The 16,031-nt window shown below is 39.9% G+C and overlaps 1 protein-coding gene across 5 annotated transcripts in view; it reads right to left on the minus strand.

Annotated features, from left to right (window-relative positions):
- Nucleotides 1–1,431: 1,431 nt before the first annotated feature.
- csnk1g2b (casein kinase 1, gamma 2b) overlaps nt 1,432–16,031 on the minus strand; it is a 48,898-nt gene continuing 34,298 nt past the window's right edge. For 2 of the 5 annotated variants that reach the window (XM_061684678.1, XM_061684683.1), the window contains 9 exons: nt 13,787–13,935; nt 11,604–11,838; nt 11,193–11,278; nt 9,588–9,672; nt 9,354–9,502; nt 9,133–9,216; nt 5,120–5,221; nt 4,330–4,436; nt 1,432–2,435 (listed from right to left, as the gene is read on the minus strand). In XM_061684678.1, coding sequence (XP_061540662.1) covers nt 2,381–2,435; nt 4,330–4,436; nt 5,120–5,221; nt 9,133–9,216; nt 9,354–9,502; nt 9,588–9,672; nt 11,193–11,278; nt 11,604–11,838; nt 13,787–13,935 — 1,052 coding nt within the window. In that variant the 3' untranslated portion in view covers nt 1,432–2,380. The remainder of the gene's footprint in view (nt 2,436–4,329; nt 4,437–5,119; nt 5,222–9,132; nt 9,217–9,353; nt 9,503–9,587; nt 9,673–11,192; nt 11,279–11,603; nt 11,839–13,786; nt 13,936–16,031) is intronic. The other 3 variants (XM_061684679.1, XM_061684682.1, XM_061684681.1) reach the window with 3 other exon arrangements.

The following is a 16,031-nucleotide window of genomic DNA, read 5'->3' on the forward strand; positions in this document are numbered from 1 at the left end:
GTTGTGGTTGTAATATGCAGTGCTGTAAACGTGCTTTGCATCTTCATATTTTTATGCTCCGTGTAACTAAATATGACCAATACGTTAAACTAGTATGAAGCAATTTTGCACCACTACCAACCAGCATAGAAGTGTGTACCTATATACCGCTCTGTCAATCAAAACCAAGTAGGATTATCAAATGACTCGACGACTATCTTGATAACCAGTTGACCGTTTAGAGACCTTGTTTAAATTGTCAAAATCCTCTCAACAGTCAATATTCTCAGTTTTTGTAGTCCTCCATGAAATCAGATCGATTATCTGCATGTTTAATCAAAATAATACATTCTGCCATAACTTTGGAAACCAATGATCAAGATTTTTGCCCATTTGCTGACTGACACGTTATGGACCAAATCAGTAACTGAATCATAATCACTTAACATTTGTGCATTTCCTACACTGTCAATTTGAAATATTGATGCTTTTTAATAATGTGGTGTAATTAGTTTAAAAAAAAAAAACTCAAGAGATTCATCGATCAATGAAATAATCTATTATTACAATAATTATTAGCTGCAGCTCTATAATAAAGTATTATCTTTGTAATGGTAGGCAAATGCCTTGTTTTGCTCGTGCAGGTCTACTTAATTTTATGTCCTATACTGTGTTCCCTTCCTTACTGTTGTGATGATAACACGGTAGAAAATTGCTGGCTGTTTTGTAGGTCTAAAGTCTCCCCTAAAAGTGATAACTTGGCTGAGATCAGGTGACAAATACACAACACATAGACTACAGCATGACATATTTTACAACTCCAACCATCCGATTTGGTCACCTGCATAGTCATCCTCTTTCTCCTCTCATCCATGCAGAATTTTCTGTCAATTGTCACCTGTGTGTACATTTAGCTAAGACAAAGCTAAAGTGAAATAAAATTGCATTGTGAAAGCAGCAGCGAAGAACTCCACAGGTGCAACAGTGTTATTCTGAACAAAAAAAACAAATTTGAATTTGGTCACGTTTTCTCCAGCTAGGAAACATGAACTACAGAGGTGCATCATGGCTGTCTGTAAACCATTGTGAACACACACACACACACACACAAACACAGCACCACCGCACAGATGTGTTGATAGCTCCAGGAGAGGGGAACTGTATATTCTGTGATAGTGACGTGTAAGTTCACTACCCATGCGCACTTCCAAAACAACTGCAGGTATGTGCACGAGTGCACACACATTCACACAGTGACACAGTAAACATTTGGAAGAGATTAGATAAAATGTCATGGCGGGACACTCGTTGAGCTTTAAACATTTTACTTAGAAAGGCACAAACTATGATTTCCTGGTAAATTATTCTGATGTAAGAAATAAAAGTTGAAAGACATCTTCCCCAATGTAAATCAACATTTTCTGCCATAACTCAGATATAAGCGTCGTGAAGGACTCTTCCTAGATCAGTCTTTATTAAGTTTTGTTTTCGTAATTGTTAATTCCAAACCTAGAGTTTTCACTGTAATTTTCTGTTTTTTTTCCCAAAAGTGCAATAATAGCAAGAGAGCTTAATATCTGTTTCTCTCAATCTTCCACAGTACCTGAGGCCAGTGACTGTGCTACAAAGTCCACGTTGACAGACAAAAAGAAAGCCAGAGGAAGGGGGGGGGGAAAAAAAAAAAAAAAAAAAAATGAAACTCCAGAACACTACAACATAAAAATAAGTCTTCAATGCAGGGATTTGACTTTGAAAACTGAGGAGTCAATTACAAAAAAAGAGAAAAAATACATAAAAATCCTCCAAATTCTGTTATAGTTGAAAAGCTTCCTGTGTCTCTCAGATTTTAACATCATATTTTCACCTTTCCTCTTTACTTTGATCCCAAAACACACACCAAAGGAAGAAAACAAAAGCAATAAACAATTTCTTAAGGAGCAGAATTCTGATGGTTCCCCCTGATCAACAGCTCACTGTTGGAACAACAAACCTTTATGGAATCTAGAATACAACTGTTTCAAACAGTATCTTTTTTCATATTCACGCCACAGTTTCATTGTTACAGCTTTTTTTAACGTTTTCTCAAGCCCCCACCCTCCCCCCCTCCCTCCTTGTAATGCAGGTAAGTTTTTCTGCTGATAAAGGAATCAGAGTCTGTTGTGAGTCAGTATGACTGCAACATTCCTTTGACACACCAGCAGCCAGGGAGCACTGAGAACGAGAAAGATAGAAGCAGGGGCTGGGTTGGCGGTAGGGGAGTGGAGGATGAGGTGGAAGTGGGGCGGTAAAGAGGTAAGAGGGAAGCTGGGCAGAGAAAAGGACAAGGAGGAGTCTGTGTCGTTGCTTCCGTTTAAAACTTGACAGTGACAACAAGGTTTCAAGTTCTCTCCAATGGTGTCATTCACTTGTGCCTCTGGAGGGCTTTCCTCTTTCTCCTTTTGAAGAAACAACAGCACCTGGGGATAAACAGACGAGAATGTTTTTGTTAAAAACAAACGATACATTCTTGTGTATACAATAGCTGGCCATAAAAACTGTCACCGCCAGGATTTAACTAAAGCAGGGTACACATATCATAATCGGGAGTGCCCCCCCCCCCCCATTTTACTTTTTTCCCCACCAATAAGGCTTGTGTTGCACGTGTTTGTATGAATTATACTGTAAGCAGTCGGCTTGGCTAGCAGTGAGTCACTGAAGAAGAAAAAAGTAATTATTAATTAAATGAAACTTGTGTTCCTGCTCACCTTATTGAAAGCAACCTTGTCTGTGTTAGATTATAAACAGGCATATATATATATATATATATATATATATATATATATATATATACACACACACACACACACACACACACACACATACAGTATAGTCAAAGGAATTTAAAGAGCATCAGTACACCACCACCACAAGTTTAAAGAGGACTAAACAGCCAAAGCTGGACGTGTACAGAAATGAATAATGAAAGCTCAGCAGCTGCTTTTTACCCAAGTTAGAGAACCCAAATATGAATAGGACCGGAAGTAAGTCAAGGTGTCAATTCGTACGGGTACACTTTTGGCTAATCACAAGAAAGCTGTATACAATGGATATTCGTTCATGGAAGCAATAGAGGCTACTGCCAACCCAAACGCATTATTAAAAACAACAATAACAAAAAAGTAGTTTTGTTTAACTCTGCTCAGCGAGTGTTGCAAAGGCCTCAAAGGCCTCCTTTTCTGTTCAAATCTTTGTTTCAGGATTTACAACCATAGATTTTGTAGTTTTTTTCTGCCCAATAAAACAAATAGTAGTGAGGCGTACTGTATTTCTTAAGTATCTTAACAGTGTGGCGGACCTTTTTTCCTCATATAAAAGTAGAATTGGCTTCAAAAACCTCGGTGACCACTTGTTGTCATTCTTCAAGAGTGACGGACATTAGGGTAAAAAGAAAGGCTGGTAAAGACAAGACAAATCATGTCTAGTGCCTACCATACAAGCTTGGCGGGGCACAGTTATGGTCTGGGGTTGCTTCAGTTGCTTGCGTTCAACAATGTTAAGTATGCCTAAAATTATGTCAGCTGAATACCCAAGTATATTTTCCTATCAATGGGCTCTAATTTCTGATGAAAAAATGGACATTCCAAGATGATAATGTCAGGATTCAAGGGTGAAAGGGTGGTTCAACATGAAACATTTTCCGAGAGGCCTCCACAGTCCAGACATTAAACGCCACTGAGAATATCTGGGATGTGTTGGAGAAGACTGTAGAAAGTGATCTCTTTCAGATTTGACAAAATAGTACACTATGTTCCTTCAATGTTCAAGCAGTGTATATTAAGGATGAAATGATTTACCAATAAACCGTGATCAAATTTCAGACGGTTCGCGGTAATTCAAATTTCAATCATCTTTACTCCTGTACTTAACATCTCTGTAGAAGATGATGATGATGATGAATAGCAGCTGGGTCAGACTTCAACAGCAAAGGAGAACAAGATGAAGTCAGATGTGGACCTAATGTATGGTTCTCCCCCCACTCCCTCCCAAAAAAGAAAGAAAATGCTTGGTGGTACGCAAATGAGCACAGGTACGCTTTTAACATTCTCATGAACACCTGCACACCCGACTCTAAATTGCCCGTAGGTGTGACTGCGAATGGTTGTCTGTTTGTATGTGCCCTGCGATTGGCTGGCAACCAGTTCAGGGTGTACCCCGCCTCCTGCCCGATGATAGCTGTGATAGACTCCAGCACGCCCGCGACCCTAGTGAGGATAAGTGGCTCAGAAAATGGATGGATGGACCTGCACACCCCTGTTTATATGACAGCAAGCATCACAGTTTTGTAAAACACAGCCACTTGTGGTCTCGTACTTGGTTTCATCAGCCACTTCAACCTCGGTGGGAGCAGTGATGGGAGCATTGGAGTGTCCAGCTGTGGGGTCATCAGTGTTCAGCTCACCATTTGTTGAGCTCATCACCTGCAAGAGGAAACAAAGAGAACAGAGAGCTCAACACACACACACACACACACACACACACACACACACACACACACACACACACACACACAAAGAGCCCACTAGTTGTAGGGTGACAATGGAAAGTCCCATACTCATATAATATCAGTTTGCCAGCCATCTTTGGGTGGATCGACTTGTGCAGGAACTTGAGTGCTCCAACCAAAGCAACTTCATAGAAGCTTAAAAGCTGCAGTACTATTGGCCGAACACTTGGTGGCATAATTGAGTTGCAGCATTAACAATGAGGCCTCTGATTTCAGGAGCTCTACAAATAGCCTATTCCAAGCAAATATGGGAAATGGCAATGGAATATTAAATTGTGGTGGGGGGGAATACTGATTTATTGTACATATAGATTATAAATCTTTTGCATTTAGCTAACCTTAAAAAAATAATGTCATGATACTTGCTGCTGGTGTCATTTCTGCATTGCCCTTCATGTATCAAGCAATTAGCAGATGAAGCAATTGCTGCTGTGAGAGCAAACAGTACGGACGGAAAGGGATTCAGACAGTTGAATATACGCAAACAGCAGAGGACAGAGCACAGGCAGCATGAAGTGAGTGTGAGGGATGACAGCACACGCATAATCATACAGCTTCATGCACTAGCCATCCAAGCAGCAGCAGTAGCAGCAGTACCTGGACAGAGCCCCCCAGCCGCTCAGCTGTGAGGTGCGACCCCAAAGTCTCCTTATTGGTCACGGGGGTGGGCTGAGACTCACTTCCTTTTGGCTCAGGTGACTTGATGCAATAGCAAAAAAGGTTGAAGACGCAGGTGGTGGCGGTGAAGAGGCAAGGAGGTGTGGGTATTGATGTGGTGGGAGTTGGGGTGAGGGTAGAGTTGTGAGGGAGAGAGGGGATAAGGAAGAGGTGGGGTAGGTGAGTAAAAACAAAAAAGAAAAACAAAAAGAAACAAAACAATTACAGAAGACATCTCCCAAGCAGAAGCAGGCTTGTTAAGACATACTATGTTAATATAGGAGAAGAGGGAAGCAAAATTTATATGAAGCACAGATCAACACACTTAAAGTCATGCAGGAGTAAAAGAAAAAACAGCCTTAATCAAACTTACTAGCACTGAATATTCAACAGACACACCTAAGTACTGTATTTTTACGACCATAAGGCACACTTAAAGGTCTTAAATTTTCTCCAAAATGGACGGTGTGCCTTATAATGCGGCACGCCCTGTGTGTGCACCGAGTTCCAAAATCTATAAATGTTGTTGTGTGATGCGCGTTCCGCTTGACTGACTGGGAGCATTTCCTGCCGACACGCTGCTTATACAGAGGAAAAGCGGACGTGGCTGAGGACAACATGCAGACATAAAGGGTGCGCATGACAGAGAACACTAAAGGCAAGCCCCCAGTAGGTATACAGCAGCGGTATGTGCATTGTCCAAAACAACATCGGTTTGACTCCGGACCCCCGAAAATGGTACCTACGAAGAGACACGCTTACGAAGCACAGTTTGAACTGCAAGCTGTCAGTTACGAGGAGGAACATGGGAATCGAGCAGCCGCGAAAGAATTCAAGATCAACGAATCCATGGTTCGCAAGTGGAGGAAGCAGGAAAACGAGCTTGGCCAAGTCAAGAAGACGAAGCTGAGTTTCCGCGGAAACAAGGCGAGGTGGCCCGAGAACAGTTGGGAGAAGCGTCTCTACAGTCACCATTCAACTGAGGCCAATAACGCTTGCAGAAGAAATGAAAATCGAACATTTTCAAGGAGGTCCGTCTTGGTGCTTTCGTTTTATAAAACGGCGGCATCTATCCATCCGGGCAAGGACTACTGTGGCGCAGCAACTTCCGGCGGATTACAAGGAAAAGCTGGCCATCTTCCGCTTCTGCTGCAGTAAAAAGATTGCTGACAAATACATCCAGCCCAACCACATCACCAACATGGACGACGTGCCGCTCACTTTCGACATCCCGGTGAACCACACTGTAGAGAAGAAGGGCACCACCACGGTAGCGATAAGCACAACGGGGCACGAGAAGTCGGCTTTTACTGTTGTGCTTGGTTGCCATGGTAATGGACAGAAACTGCCACCTATGATGATTTTTAAGAGGAAGACGCTGCCTAAAGAAATGTTTCCTGCCGAAGTCATCGTTAAGGCCAATCAAAAGGGCTGGATGGACGAGGAGAAAATGAGAGAGTGGCTGAGTGAGATGTACGTAAAAGACCGGATGTTTTTTTTCCACGCGTCACCGTCCCTGTTGATCTGTGAGTCCATGTGCGCCCATCTCACAGCCGCTGTGAAAAACCAAGTGCAGCAAATGAACTCGAGCCTGCCATCATTCTGGGATCCTTGACGAAGGAACTCCAACGCATTCAAAGTGCAGTTGCGAGTGGCGTGGGAGCGATGGATGACAGATGGTGAACACAGCTTTACTAAGACTGGGAGGCAACGCCGGGCGAGTTACGCCACCATATGTCAATGCATTGTGGATGCTTGGGCTAAGGTATCTGCTTTGACTGTTGTCCGAGCTTTCGCGAAAGCCGGCATCATTGCTGAACAGCCCCCCGGCAACGAGACTGACTCTGACAATGACGAGAGGGAACCACCCCGTGTTTGTTGGAGAACATGCCCAGCTGTTCATTTCGGATACAGAACATGAGGACTTTGATGGATTTGTGGATGAGGTACATTGTTAAATACTTCAATAAAGTACAACCGAACTCAGTTTTGCTCCCGTTGCCTTTTTAAAAACATTATTTTAGCTTGCATGCATGCTACCGTATGTTTTAAGCTAGCGTATGTTTTACCCTGCCTGCGCCCAATAATAAGGTGAGCCTTATGTATGTGTTAAATACAGAAATAGACCCCCGTAACTGAGACTGCGCCTTTTAATACGGTGTGCCTTATGGTCGTGAAAATACGGAACTATGAGGGTGCTCTGTCAATTTGCTGATTATCATTTGAAAATGTACTTCCCCTTTATGGGGAGAAATATAAAATATTTATACAAATATATCCGTGATTTACACGTGTTTTTCAGATCCTTAAGTATATCCGGGATTTACACACGTTTTTCAAATCCACAAATATATCCGCGATTAAAACGTTTTTTTTTTTTAATGGTGTGTGTGCATTTATCATGACATGAATATTAAATTCTGCTTAGGAATTGTTGAAGGTGCGTTTGTGGATTAGCGGGCACGCGCATTTATTTTTGAGACAAACAATGCAGTTTTCAAGATATTCACAGGTGTGGGAAGGCCCGTCCCTTCATCAACTAGGCAGTAGTATTGCTGTCTCCGTTGATGACTTGACTGCAAGTCATTTTTATGGGAATCCAACAGTCTATGATACGACCCTACTGAAATCCCCGTTAACCGACCACGGCTGAACAAGGTGGACAACCGGCAGCCCTGCCATTAGTAAGTAACATTAAAAAAAACAAAAAAAAACGCTTTCCTCATCTGTCAGCATGATGCAAAAACCATCTTATTATTACAGTGTTTAAATAATAGCTTGCTCTCAATCATCTATTTTATAGTCTATGCTCTCAATGGGGATAGCAACCCTGCTGCTTCGCAGATGGAGGGACGGGCCTTCCCACACGTGAATATTCTCAATTTGTGTGTGTGAATACCTTGAGAACTACATTACGTTTGTCTAAAAAATAAATGTGCGTGCCTGCTGATCCACAAACACACCAACAATTCACAAGCAGAATTGAGTATTTACAAATGATAAGTAATGATAAAGGCACACACAACATTAAAAACAAGTGTAAATTGCACATATATTTGTGGATTTGAAAAATGTGTTTAAATTGTGGATATATTTGTGGATCTGAAAAACACGTGTAAATCACTGAAATAATTTAATAATCACTGAAAAATAAAATAAATAATTTTGAGACAAATCTCTCCCCATACTTAGCCTAGTTTGTTACTGTCTGGATTGTATCTGGATGCTAGTTTACAGCCATAGGCAATGTGCATGTTAGTGGAGGTGGTGCGTGAAAGGTCACCGTTTCATAGACAGCAATAAAAGATGTAATCGACAGTAAGAAGCCAATCATAAAATCTTAAATCAAACACCCTGTGCATCCTTATCGGAAACAATGGGTTGGGCTCATTACGTGTAATTGCACATCTGTGTCTACCAGAAATATTTTTTTGTATAACAATCATTGTAAATTACTAACAAGGCTAACAAGACAATAATTGGATATGGTTGGTAAAATGGAGGAAAACAGTCCAAGCTTTGTCACACACTAAGCAATTATTGTCATTTCTGGTATGAACAATGCAGTCTGCATTTTCAACTCAGGCATGCAATGACCAGAGCTTAGAGTGGCATGGTATAAGAAATAAAGTCAACACCTAAACAGTGATTTGGTTGACAGCTAGTGCAGCAAAATCAAACTCATGACTGCGCAGGTAAATGTATACTGCTGTCTGACAGAGACTTGGAACAATGACTCACTTTTGTACATCACTGCTAAGATTTTCACCACATTATTGCGAGTGGCGGACAAGTGGAAATGAGTGGGAGCCATTTTCTCAAGGAAGTTGCTTAGAGTTGGATACAGCAAGAACAAACAGGCAGAGGAACTCGAATGACTGGGTTGGTCAGTCAGTCGGCTGGCAGAGTGGCAATTGGCTGTGTTGATTATGCAACATTGCTAATGAGCTCACCTGGTTTTTGGTCTGCTGTTGTGCTTTGTCCCTGCTGCTGGGCTGCAGGGGAGCATCACTTGGGATAGGGCCTATTGGTGTGGGCTGTAATAAACACACAAAGAGTCAAATAGAAAACACCTGAACCAGATGGAAACAACACAGAATAACAATGGAAAATATACAGGTATATATTAAGACAGTATAACGCGCCAATCATTTCTACATTAAAGGGCACTCACCAGGGATTTGCCAACCCAGTCATATTCATAGTCAAAGACGTAGCCGTTTCTGTCAAACAGATCAGTGAAGAGCTTCCGCAAGTAGTCGTAGTCAGGCTTCTCAAAGAAGTCCAGCCTCCTCACATATCGGAGGTAGGTGGCCATCTCTTCTGTATCGAAAGGGAAGTTAGCAACAAAAGAGATGGTTCATCATAGAATGACATTACAATACTTCAACCGGTTGATTAGGCTGACCAGGGAAGCTTTCACAAAGCACTTCGATCGGGGTCGCTCGTTTGGTATCCCCAATTTTTTGATACCTCTCCTTTAAAGTTTCCGCCTAGAAAGGAAAGAGAAAAGAACCAGAATTATCAAACTGAAAGCTGGTCTTGCACATAACTGAAGACTGTAAACAAATATATGGCATAGTCGAATGTCTGTACACTGGATTTTTTGCAAATTATTTAATTAGATGTTCTTTAGTCCCAGACAGATGGAAGTAATCCTCAATGAAAACCTGGCAACTACTCAAAAATACTGTACTCCACAATGTTTCTTCAAAAGCCTCCAGTATTGTTTTTAATGTTAGATGAAACATGAAACTGGAGAACGAACACTGCAAGACATTAATCTGAACTTTAAATGTCAACAAACACCTTCCACTAACAACCCAGGCTAAACTTTCCTCCTTCCCAACACACACAGATCTTAGTCTCTTAGTCAAGATGTATTATTTAAATGTCCTTCCTTGACACCAATTCCAACTTTCCTATCAGTCAGGGCTTTGGAGTCATCTTGTGGCATCTTAGAGCATTACAGAAAGCACAAGAAAGAATTTTTCAGCAAATATTTGAGCATAGGTACCACAGAAAAAAAATGTGAATAGGTGAATTTGTGAATATCAAACCCTGAATAGACAGTCACTATATCTTAAAATTTCAATTGGGGAAAGAAAGTGGACAATTCCTTCCTCGCACTCCAACTACAACCCGCTTCAAACATTTGTAGCATAGGAATGTTTACGCTTAGATTTCCTAAGGAGTTCTACTACTTGGTATGTCACATGGTTGTAGGCTGTCATTATGCACATGCATGGGATCGACTATGTAATCAGGCGAAATTTAAAAAAAATGGAAAAAATGAAAACCTAAGTACTCTGCCCACAAAAATGGCAGGAATAAGCTCTTAAGGAGAAATCAAAATTAAGATATCAGGTTTCTTTTGTAGGAATTATTTTTGTTTGTGTATATCAGCTGTCGACTGTAACCAAGGCAACTTGAGTGTGTAGCCACTGTGAATTTCAGTACTGGTCACTGTACCCTGTCATTGTATTTTATGCTTGCTGCCATGTTACATATTGATGAAAACTTGGCTTGCCCCAAGCCATGCAACATCCCCCACAGTCATCCATCCCTCACATTCATCAGCAACAAGCTTCCTCCCACATAACAAATGTTCAGATGTCTCACTCTACACTTATTATTTTCAAGAGGGACAGTCTGGATTGTACCTTGAAAGAAATCCATCATTAGACAACAATTTCTGAGTAGATTCTTATCATCTGCTTTAACAGGAAACCACTCTACGACAGGCATAATTTTCCTTCAGTATAATCTAAAATTTCTGTATTTCAAGGCATACACATTTATACAGGTGAGACTTGAGGCTGAGACCAAAAATCTTTTGGCCTCTCTTAGGTTTCAGGCTCCAAAAAAAAAAAGAAGGGAAGAGCTTCAAATGTCTCCTGTGTGAAACAATGGTGTTGTTTTCCCAAGGTCATCTAGATCAAAGATGCGAGAGGCTGCACTGAGGAATGCAATTAAGCTAAAAATCAAATCGATAGACAATGCAGTAATATACCTTTAAGCCCTGCCACGGGAGGCTACCTCGAAGGAAGTACATGAACATGTGACCCAAGGCTTCCAAATCATCCCGCCTACTTTGCTCTGAAATGGACAAAAGAAAAAAATTATGTACCATCAAGCAATATATTTTCATTCAACAATGACAGTGGTGCTTGGGCAGTGACAAAGCAATCATAGGAGAATTACGAATCAGTGGAACCTACGCATGAAGTGAGGACAATAAGGGAAAACAGAATAGTCATTCCAAACACCAACATATCACAATAAAAACTAAGCTTTACAAAGAAAAAAAAAAGGATTTCATCACTTAATTAAAAAAGGTTAAGACGTGGTCCAAAACTAATTATGAATAGTTCAATTAACAAATATATGTATAAAAGAGAATCAAGATGATATTCTCACTCACCTTTTCCCAGGTGTGTGTTGATGCTCATGTAGCGTGCTGTTCCAGTCAGACTCTTGTGCTCCCGGTATGGGATGTGTTTTTTGGTCTCGGGGTCTATGTACTCTTTGGCCAGACCAAAATCGATGATGTGAATTGTGTGCTGTCTTTTGCTTCCTGGTCGCCCAACTAAGAAGTTTTCCGGCTTCACATCTCTGTATATCAGACTCTTTGTGTGGACATACTCCATCCGCGTTATCTAGATGAGATGCCAATAGATGAAACGTCCGTCAGTTTTCAATGTTGATACAATGGAGGGAGTAATTTCACAAGAAGTATTTTGTTTCTTTCAGCCTCTGTATTAAAATGTTTACTTACTGTTTTCAGAAAAAACAAAGATTGCCTTTGTATTAAAATCTAAAAGAAACAATCTCTGGTCACTTCAATTGTTGTACATCACAAATTCAAATCAATTTACCCTTTTTCTTTTTTTTTTTTTTTCTTTTTTTTTTTAAATACAAATTTGGGACATGTTCCCAGATTAGAATCACTTTAAAGTCGACACGGGTCATCCCTCATAAATAATATTTAAAGGTGGCATATCACCAACAAAATATTTTTACTATTATAGTGCCCAGAATGATATACCAAATTTCTCATGTATAATATGCATTTTTTCCCCCCAAAAAATGTATCAGTCGGTAAAGCGTATTTATACATAGGTAAAGGGAAAACGGAAAGATTTTTTCACATTGTATAACATATACCAGTACCTAGGGGCTGTGAAAAAGGTGTACTTTCATTCCAAAATTATATGCAATGTCTAATGTTATAAATAAATAACATAACGTTTGGAACGTCAATCTAATGCCCTAATGCTACTCTGAGCGTGTACGTGTTCTGCATATTCCAACAAAGTTTTGCATTTCTGAACGGTCCGGAGTGTAGCACAACGCGCCGTAGTACATTTTCGCAAGTCCCCAGAGACTCATGAGAGCCTCACGGGTGATATTGATCGGATTAAGCATTTCCTGCAGATTTATTTCTTGTAACTCAGGGGTGTCAAACTCATTTTTGTCATGGGCCACATGGTAGTTATGACTTCCCTCGGAGGGCCGCTACAACTGTGAACCCATATAAATGAAAGAGTACAGCCTATACTGTAATTACATACAGTATATACAACACATTGATGAATAGCCAGTTTTGAAATCAGAAGCCTATAAAAACATTGTTTTCAACTATTACATTTCTTTTCAAAGGGGGATTGGTAACAAAAAAAAGCTTGCAAATATCTCAATGGTATTACACCAGAACACTGAGCAAATTTGATTTACTTTCGCGGGACACATAAAATGACGTGGCGGGGCGGATCTGGCCCCCGGGCCACTAGTTTGACACCTGTGCTGTAACCCCCACTTGACGGAGCACATCTCCCAAATGAAAAAAAATGTTGAATAAAAGGAGAGCAAGTTACTCTGCTACTTGTAATAATAAGATCACCGTTGCAGTGTCGGCAGGTAACCTGAAAACAGCTCAACAGTTTAACATAAACCAAACTTATGGAGTAAATCGAAGGAGAAGCTCCTACCCAGTAAAAGACTGTGCTATTTTTAACATTATTGTAACGAACTGGTTGTGTGTGTTGTTTAGGGGTTGTTGAAGCATGTTCTGTTCTGTGGCTTAGCATTGTTATTTCCGAGTGGTTAAGAACACATCGCACTGCTCAATATGTCAGAGGAAGGGAGGAATAGAGAGATACGGACGTCGTACACAGAGCAGAATATTTCTTTGAAAAACCTAATAAAATATAGATAATACTTCATGTTTTGAGCATGGATACCAGCAAATCGTATTACACATGGGTAGAAGGGAATTCATGATTTTGGGGGACAAGTTTGGGAGTTTTCTATTTCTCGAGAGCATAATATACACAAGAAATTACAGTATATTAGCAAAGTACAGTAAAACATTTGTTTAGTGACAGAAACATGCATACTCTACTGGGATAAAACTGAAAATTTGTTTTTTTCCCCTGTGCTTTAGACCATATATTGTATGACCAGTTTATGCAGAAATTTAAGACTTAAGGTTTCACATACTCTTTCCTCCATCCATTTTCTGTACTGCTTATCCTCACTGCTGCAAATACAGTTAAATATTTAATGCTCAAATTTGTTCACGTGCCACATAACTTTCAGCCTTACCAGCTGTATGGCTATCATCAGGACGGTCTTGAGGGAGAAGGTCCGGTCGCAAAGATCAAACAGGTCTTCTAGACTGGGCCCAAGCAGCTCCAACACCATAGCGTTGTATTTACCGCAAGGACCAAAGTAGTACACCTGTGGAATTCCCTCTGTGGGAAGAAACATAAATAGTGCATTTCACATTAATAAAGCTTTGATAAAATCATTGGTCATCATTAACATGACAATTGGTAGAAATTAGGCTCCGTTCACACTGCAGGACATGTTACCCAATTCGGATTATTTGTTAAATCTGATCTATTTAAGTAGTCTTTCAGATTACAGCAACAAATGCACCTTCTCAAGTGACACGCATGCGCACAAAACACAAGGCGCAGTGTGTTTACAGTAGCAAATATGGCTGGCCCCTTATCCTGAAACATTTGTGGCAATTTCAGGGACTTTGAGGTTGAACACATATCTGTATATTTATCAGTTCTAAAGCATCTTCTTTTGACCACTGACTGATTTCGGCTGTCTGCTTTGTTGAATTATTTTGACAGTTTTTGCCTTTTGATGACGAAAAGGTCAAATAAGCACAACCTGAGTGTCCAGACTGTAGTCGCATCAGATATATACCCAGTTTATATCCATAGATGAAAACGGCCTGGGTCGGATTGAAAAAATAATAATAAAATAAATCAATTGGAATTGTACTGTTGACATTGACATGAAAGAAATCAGATACAAGTTACATATTGGCAAAAAAAAAATAAAAATCAGAACTGACCTGCAGCGTGAACATAGCCTTAGATGTCTTTAGTTTGGACTACGATCACATTCACACAATGTATCAATCTGTGATGTTTTAAAACTCTGTGTCATTGAAAAATGACAAAAATGCCCCACATTACACCATCAATTTGATGAAGATGCAGAGCAAACAAGTACCGTAATTTCCCGTGTATAAAGTGCATTTTTTCCCCCCCAAAAAATTGTCAAAAGTCAATACTGCGCATTATACGTAGGTATAGGGGCAAATGGAAAAAAACCCTCACATTTTATAAATGTATGCCGGTATCTAGTGGTTATGAAAAGGCTGTACACTTTCATTCTAATATGCCACCGCCACCTAGTGGTTATAAAAAATCTGTACCCTACACTTTCATTCCAATATGACAGGGGTTACTTATGACTTCATATATATATATATATATATATATATATATATATATATATACAGTTGTGCTCATAAGTTTACATACAACTGGCAGAATTTGTGGTGTTTTTTTTTTTTTTTAATATAAAAATGACTGATGACTGAACAACAACCATCATTAATTTCTTTCTGATTATATGTTGTTTAATGATAATGCTTTTTCTGAAATGCTTGACCGTTTAATTTGAATCCCATTAAAATAAAATTAAATGTGTTTCACCTGGTCTTTCATGTTTTCTTTAAAGAATTGTACCCATCTTACAAATTCTGCCTGGGTAATCAAACATATGAGCACAACTGTGTGTTTTCTAATTTAATAAATAAAAGTAGGGCTGTGAATTTCAAATTATGAGCAAGTAAATTTAAAAAAGTATGAGGTGGTCAAATAAAGTGGTTAACTTCAGAATAATTCTTTAAACAAAATTAACAAAATACAGATAATTCATGTTTTGACCATATGGGTATGGTCAAAAATTATGTATTGTAAAAATGCATTATACATAGGTAGAAGGGTTTGCGGAATTTTGAGGTCAACTTTGGAGGTGCGCATTATACACGAGAAATTACGTTACACAATGAGCAATGATAAAACAGTTGTCCAGTTGTTGTCCTATGCGGGCGGAAGGAGCAATTTCAACCTCTGCACCTTTGCTGATAAGAATAAGTATGGTAAGCGTCTCCTCAGAGAGCAACAATAATGAAGTACACTTGTTTGCTTCCTTCAAAAGGTCTGTCAGGAAAAGGAGTGACTCTTCTGAAGTGGGAATAAAGGGAAAGTGTAAAACCTCAGTGGAGGTCAAGAGCATATCACTATCTGAAGCTGATATATTTGCTACTTCACACCACCACACCCCATTTTGTAGTGACGTGTATGATAATTAGGGTTGGGCATTGAGAATCGAGAACCGATTGGAACCGGGATCAACGTTCCGGTTCTCCCAGAACCGTTCAAATTAAAAAAATTTGGCTCCCAGTTTCGATGCCTAGTTCTCCAGCCGGAAAGCAGAAGTGGCGAAAACCAACGAAGAAGCGGCAAAAACCAACGAA

This window comes from Phycodurus eques, chromosome 8 (genome assembly GCF_024500275.1).
Source record: "Phycodurus eques isolate BA_2022a chromosome 8, UOR_Pequ_1.1, whole genome shotgun sequence".
Lineage (NCBI taxonomy): Eukaryota > Metazoa > Chordata > Actinopteri > Syngnathiformes > Syngnathidae > Phycodurus > Phycodurus eques.